Source organism: Acipenser ruthenus, chromosome 16 (assembly GCF_902713425.1).
Source record: "Acipenser ruthenus chromosome 16, fAciRut3.2 maternal haplotype, whole genome shotgun sequence".
NCBI lineage: Eukaryota > Metazoa > Chordata > Actinopteri > Acipenseriformes > Acipenseridae > Acipenser > Acipenser ruthenus.
This window is the reverse complement of record NC_081204.1, coordinates 28336063-28343159: the sequence shown is the minus strand read 5'-3', so window position 1 is coordinate 28343159 and position 7097 is coordinate 28336063. Positions and strand designations below refer to the sequence as shown.

At 39.5% G+C, this 7097-nt stretch overlaps 1 protein-coding gene across 1 annotated transcript; it reads right to left on the bottom strand.

Annotated features, from left to right (window-relative positions):
- Positions 1-2538: 2538 nt before the first annotated feature.
- On the bottom strand, positions 2539-6906 carry LOC117412455 (transmembrane protein 182-like). The gene is made up of 5 exons (XM_034020907.3): positions 6716-6906; positions 5697-5817; positions 5138-5236; positions 4109-4246; positions 2539-3410 (listed from the first exon to the last, which is right to left on the bottom strand). Exons 1-5 carry the CDS (start codon positions 6884-6886, stop codon positions 3187-3189), a joined length of 753 nt encoding a protein of 250 aa, XP_033876798.2. The 5' UTR covers positions 6887-6906; the 3' UTR covers positions 2539-3186.
- Positions 6907-7097: the final 191 nt, after the last annotated feature.

The window sequence follows — 7097 nt, the reverse complement described above, 5'->3', positions numbered from 1 at the left end:
TAAGTGGCACTGTTGTATAATAAATAAATATGTAACTTGTGCAGATTGGCATAATAATGACTGCTGTCACCCCTCTTAAAGGGCACCTCCAACATTTCTTTTAAACTGTTATATTCTTCATACCCTTTAAAGACCAGACCAGACAGAGGAGCAGGTCCTGTATCACTCAGGGAGGAGGGTCTGAGCTGAAAATACGCAGGTACATTTTTCATAGCTCTGAATTTATCAATCAAAATCTGTTTTACGTTTTGTTCTTTTTTTGTTTTTTTAAAAAGAATGACTTCAAGTAATTCAAATTAATAAAGTGCATCAGCGCTTTTTTTGTGTGGATTTTATTCAATAAAATGATATGAATAACAAATAAAATGGCTTTACTTTGTTGTGGCTGGATGCCATTTACATCAGTGACTTTTTTTGGCAAAGGTTTTTCAAGCTTTTCTTTGAAATGGGAAGCTGCTTGAAGTAGATAAGGGGAGAAGTACAGAACGTGGCCTCACTATCAGAAACTTCAAGGCTCTCCCTCCTATTCACTGGTTATTTTGCAGAAAGGTGCATAAATGGTTGTGAGTTGACAGCAGCTGACAGGGCTTGGCTATGATATGCAAATAGACAGTGATATGGAGGCAAATCAGAGAGACAGTGCACGGCACAGTCAGGTTCCTGAGCAGGATCTGACATTCATCAGTGGAGAAGAGAGAGACTGGACAGGGGGCCGCAACGCTACTGCAGACAAGTTTCGAAAGCTCTTATTTCTTCATTCATGAAAGACCCTCAGATGTCTGATCATGTTTATGTTAGATTATGCAGTGGTGTGTGTGTGTGTGTGTGTGTTTCTGAATGTGTGTATCTGCGTGTGTTTAGATTTATGTATGTATTTGCATGTTTTGTTTGTTTTAGTTATGTCTTGGTAATGTGTGTTTGAGTTTCTGTGTTCACTACGGATATGTAAACAATTATATATACTTATAATTAATAATATATCTAGGGGACAAACAGTGATTGGATGAACTAGTATACAATAGTACATTGTGATGGATGGGTGTGTTTGTTTATGAGCTTTTGGTGTGCTTGTGTGTTTGTGTGCACACGACTGTATGTGAAAAGCTAAAGCCGTGTGAACTAAATAGCACAGCAAGAAAGACAAACAGGTGCTTAAAAACAACTTGGGTCATGTTTGATGATAACAACAGCAGGCGTGCAAAATGAAATGGGAAAAATGTCTTCCTTATGAAGTGCCTTCAGCAAAAACAGAGAAGCCGACCCTACAGTACTGTATAAGAACGGTGAATGCCACTTCTCACATTTGACCACTTGCATACATTGGTGCACCTGCTTGACGTTGTTTTAATTACAGATTTCCAACCACAACTTCAATTGAAGAATGGCATATTCATTGAATCACGTATCCCTCAATTCAATCTCCTACAGGTTTGCTGACCATGCTGCTTATGGTGGCTCTGTACCCTATTGACAGGGTTTAGCAGGTGTTACATTTTTTGTTCCGAGCCCTTGCCTGCTGAGTCCTGACCTCTAGGTTAGATCTGTTGTCACCTGTGCTCCATGGGCTTTCTACAACTGAATAGCATGTTTGGTTATTCTTCACTATACTGTGCTTGTATTCTGAACTGTCTAGGGTTGGGGGATTAATGTAAAGTTTAATATTTAATTTCACACAAACTGAGTTTGTGTAGGGCATGGAAATGTATTTGCATAGGAAACTGATCTATCCCATTAGAATTTGGGGCTGCATTGTCAATGTATCTGTGTGCTGATAAATTCATATTTGCAGACCTAAGGGCACACTGATGCATTATGTATTTTCTAAATCCAGTAATGAAATCTGAAATCAGTGGCATTGGTTTTCAATAGCAGCAATTCAAACTGTTTGATTTGGGGATTCTGTCATCACCATTTCACTATTACAGCCCGGATCAATGGGGCAGATTGAAACATGGTCTGTAACATAACATTTTTATATTGATCTAATATTTCCTGCCCCCATACACCATTGGACACCCCCCGAAGTGGACTGGCTGCTCCCATCGCCCCTGGTCTCCATTCTGCTTTGTGTTTCACCCCCCCCCCACCTCCCCACCAACAGAGCTGCACAGGGCTGCACAGAGCTGCATAGGGCTGCACAGAGCTGCACGGCTGCACAGAGCTGCAGAGAGCTGCAGAGAGCTGCATGGCTGCACAGAGCTGCATAGGGCTGCACAGAGCTGCACAGTGCTGCAAACAGTCCCACATCAAAGCTGTGAGTCTGCTGCTGAGCTGTCACTGTCGGGGGCACTCTGGTTCCTGAAGGGCTGTCAGAGCACAGGGGCTCTATGAAAGGGCTTCTGAAAAAGCTGTCCAGATTCTGCCACACAAATGAATCATGCAAATACGAAAGGCCTTTATGTGTGACAGAGCCTTTTAAGAGCCCATACAGAGTATAATTCGTCTCTGCATAAGAGGCTGCCTCCCCACACAGCAGACCCCTGGTACAGAAACTCAGAAACTTCTGTTTCTCTTTAAACACAAGAAAATGTCAGGCAGTTGAATAAAATGGGTGATTTTCATTACATAATTATACTGTTAATACAGTGCTTATTACCTATGGAAACATGAAACATGATAGTAAAAACCAGTCACATGAGGAAGACAGATGCCTAAATGATGTCATTTTGAATTAGACAGCAACACATTTATCAGTCACTCTTTGGCTTGTTGAAATCAGTATGTAATATATTCTTTTTTTTTCAGCATTCTTCTTTTTTGACTACCATACATTATATCATCATGCGTGTTTTTCAATATGTGAGTTGATCTCTTGTGTTTTCAGACGTTAAAAAACAAAATGAGTTATTTTCAGTTAATGATGTATAATTATGTATGAAGGTATTAACAGATAAAATAAATTATGGACAAAGAAATTAAAAGATTATGCCCAATGGTGTCTATTCCATTGATCTACTGTACATAGCGGTGGACCTAAATATCGCATTTAATCATAAAAATGTTACCTTCCTGAAACTAAACAGACCAACATGCTATGATGGGTGTCTGATTTTCATTTCCTTTTTTGCTTAAAATCTTGTTTTAACTTTCTCATCATAGCAGATAATTAATGAGAATGTCTAGTCCACAAAGCTTATAGGTATAGTTAAAAAAAAAAAAAAGAAGACTCCCGCCCCTTGAAGTCTATCATTTGTTCCTCTGATTGTGCCGGCCAATAAAATAAAAGAGCAGCCCGCTGAGGAGGACCAATGGGATCCCAGCCGCGGCGAACATGAATGACCAGCCGTATTGTACATACACCTCTGTATCCAGGCAGATTAGACTCCTCTCCAGCAAGATGTACTTATTCATGTCTGCAACCAGCTCCTTCCACAGCACAAACAGAGCGATCAGCACGGTGAACAGCCCCCCTGAGACATGACAAAGCAGATTACAAGAGACATTTTAAAAAAACGTCTTGTTTATTATTAGATACCATTGCGTTAGCTTAGATGCGATGGGAGTTAGATACAACTCTGTGTGCAGTTCTGAACTTTCCCTTTCTATAGTTCTGCACAAATCAACAATATTATATAGGTCTGTTTTGAAATGGAAGTTAAAACATTTACCTAACTTCACACACACATGCTAGTTCTAAGAAAAGATAGGTTAAGTTGACCCAAATCTAATAATATCAGTAAGCTGAGAAATACTCTCCTAACTTGCAGCACACTGACACTGAGCACACTCTGCTGTGAGGTCAGCCCCACCTCCAAGCAGGATGGAACTCTGGGAAGACTTCTTTCCACACAGTAAGAATAAATACTGTATTTCTGGCCTGTCCGCGTAAGGCATTCTAATGTGATGAGTGTGTTCCATCACTGGAACATACAAAGGACAGAAACCTGATAACCATGAGCCTGACCACACCTCTACCAGGAACAGAGAGGAGCAGCCAGCCCCCCACGGCTTTTCATTTAAATGCCTTCAATTCCAGACTGCCTCATTTTTATAGGATTACTGTTACAATCCGCCCCCTCACAATGTTAGCTCCATGATCCCCAACCCGCACATACAGTTCATGCCCTCTCTTTAAAATGCTGTGATCCCCGGGCACTGTGACGCTCACCAGCTGTGATAAGGAACCCTCCTCCCAGTTTGTACAGCTTGGCGCTCGTGAAGGGCACAGCACACACCAGCAAGAACCCGCCCACCAGACTGGCAGTGACAGCTAAAACAATGAACGCAGTCCAGAACCCACGGAATACTGGGGAGAGAAACAGACCACATCTTGTTAGAATGACTGTCAGAAAGAATTGTGGCGGTAATGTGGAAGGCCTATACTGATTATTTTTGCTCCTTACACATTGTATTTTGCTGTAAATTAATGTAGGTTCAAATAAAGAAATATGTCCTTGTGTTGGATATCCTTCTTGGGTATGTGACTGTTAAATATTTACAGTACTAGCATATTGAAAATACTAATAACTCACCCAAACATCCATTAAGTAAACAGTTTAACTAAAAAGAAACTTAAAAGTGGTCAAACTTTCAAATCGTTTACTTCAGTCTTTAATTAACTTCTATTTTTTTTTTTTAAAGAAGAAACATACACATTACAAAACTGATAAACAAACAACTTGACAGAGTTTGGTTCTTTTAAAGTAGTTTCCATAATTCAAATGTTGTATATACTGCATTTAATCCTGTACTTCAGAGTACTATAATCTGCCAAGTGTTTAATCTGTTGTATTTTGTATTTAATTATATCCTGATGTAACTATCACTGACACTGTTATCTGCTGTATTATTGAATTGTATTTTGTCACACTTGTACTTGCTTGAACCAAAGTCATTGTATTTATCTTGCTCTTAATTGTATTATTACTTGCACTGTGATTCTTGAAATGTATTTGTTTACGACTGTAAGTCGCCCTGGATAAGGGCGTCTGCTAAGAAATAAATAATAATAATAATAATAATATGCTGACAAAGGATCAACTCATTTTAACTGGTCACGAGTTCAATCTAGAGTTTTCTTGGAACAGTCATTAGTGAATTACTCGATATTAGCAGGTACTTTATGTTCCTGGTGTATCCAGAGAAGCAACCTTAAGCCTGTTCAAAGCAGCTGTGTTCAGTGTGTGCTTCAACATACCTGCAGCAGCATCATAGGAGGGATGGGGAACTGGTCCAATTGAAATGGGCAAGGGAAAGAGGTATCCATGAACACAGTATTTGGATGGAGGCTGATTTGCTGGAAAGGTAGAATGATCATGAATTGTATAACTGTTGTCATTCATGTATCATCATCTATGTCTGTACTGGCGTTTTGAAAATAATGAAAGTCTTTGGGTGTAAAGATTGTATATTATTTGAAGCAATCCGTACATGTTGCGCTGAGTTGTCTTATCCTGTAAGTAAGTGATCTAAATGGTATTCATATAACTGATGTTTCATGTGGCAAAGTATGAAACCCTACTTAGTACTGTGTAAGGTACAGTGCCTAGTCACAGACCATCATAAATTTCATGTAGGTTTCAAAAGCATTTTTCTGTTTCAATTGAAATATATTAGTAGAGGACAGTGCAGTATAAGGTAATAGCAGATATATCTATCCATATATCTCTCTACCTATCCCATTTGTTTAATCTGTAGCATGTATCTTTGATAAGGGATGTGACATTCCTTCAGAGACGGTTGACAATGACACCTACTGAACAGGAAGTTCCATATGCTGTCGTGGGAGACATCCTCAGTGAACCAGCACCTCCAGAAGAAGCCTTCGTGGTGAAAGCGGATCTCTGATAAATTGTTCTCAACCTTTACAGTCTGATTCTGTATTAGAATAGGAGACGGTTTCATGAGGTTGTAACATGTCAAAAAACAAGTACATGTACAAAACAATAGAATCACCTGCAATATGTTCATTCATATGCACGTTAAAAATATATTATGTAATATACAGTATAATAGCTGTCATAAATCTCTGCCATCAATCAGTTTCAGTCACAGTGGCAAAAACAACCAATCAACAGAGGGGTGATGGTGGGAGCTCAGTTGGTAGGTGCTTCCCGAGGTTGCACAAATCAATGGCATTTCATGAAGCACACTCTCAAAACAGATAACACTAAAAACAGAAAAAAAAACTTTGCTGTAGATTTAAACCCCCATCTTTCTTGAAGGAAGGAATTGAGAAATGGTCAGCAGTCTTCTTCACCTGTCACGAAATCCAGCAAGTGGTGGAAATGTGTGCCAGCAGTCAACTCAATCAATGCAGATTACACACAGCATCGGTCTATTAAAACTACTATCTGTAAAAGTGCAGAGCATCTGTTTCAATTAAAATGTCCATTTACAAATTTAAAAGGGCTGTTAAGGTTGTTGCAGTATAGTAGCAGAATATGATAATGTATGGTAACAATTTTATCCGAAAAGATTGTCTATCCCTTATTAAAAGTTTACCATAGTAAACGAATAGCAAAGTGTAGTGAAGCATAGTGAAATCGTGGTAGAGCATAGGCAAGCATTGTACATTATACCGAGGTATGGTAAAGCATATTAAAAATATAGCAAAACGTGTTAAACTGTAGTAAATGCATAGTATGCAGTAACCATGCCAATATCATGGTAGTAAAACTGCAAAAAATATCGTGCGAAAATACTGTGGTAAACTTTTATTGAGGGTTTGTTGCATCTTTAAAACATTACAGTATAAAAAAACCATAAACATTACCTCTTTATTATTAGCGAGCCCAGAAGTGCTAGTTTCGGGTTGCATATGTTCGTCACCAGTGCAGTTCTCACTCGCCAATAGCCAGTAGTCAGTCCCAAAGGCCGTTAAAAAACAGAGAACACCAATGGAACCGACGACCCCCGCTACCAGTGCTGCTATACCGACTTTCATTGTGAAACCAGGGGAAAGGCTTCTGAGCAGAACTATGGAGCGGTATGAGGGGAAAGTTCGGTCGGAGAAGCGGGTGAGTGAGAATGACAGGGGGAGAAGGGTAGTTGGGAGGCTATTTTAAGACTCAGAATTAACAGCAGCTTGTGAGACTCGAGACTGGTATGATTTTCACAGGGGACTGGGATAATCACGCGAACACAAGTACAGTAAT

What these genes read in the sequence shown, in the direction of transcription:
- LOC117412455 (XM_034020907.3), bottom strand. Translation starts at nt 6,886, where the DNA reads ATGAAAGTCGGTATAGCAGCACTGGTAGCGGGGGTCGTCGGTTCCATT. An exon ending in CTCCTATGATGCTGCTGCAG is followed by an intron (nt 4,247 to 5,137) that starts GTATGTTGAAGC and finishes TTCTCTCCCCAG; the next exon opens with TATTCCGTGGGTTCTGGACT. An exon ending in AGGGTTCCTTATCACAGCTG is followed by an intron (nt 3,411 to 4,108) that starts GTGAGCGTCACA and finishes GTCATGTCTCAG; the next exon opens with GGGGGCTGTTCACCGTGCTG.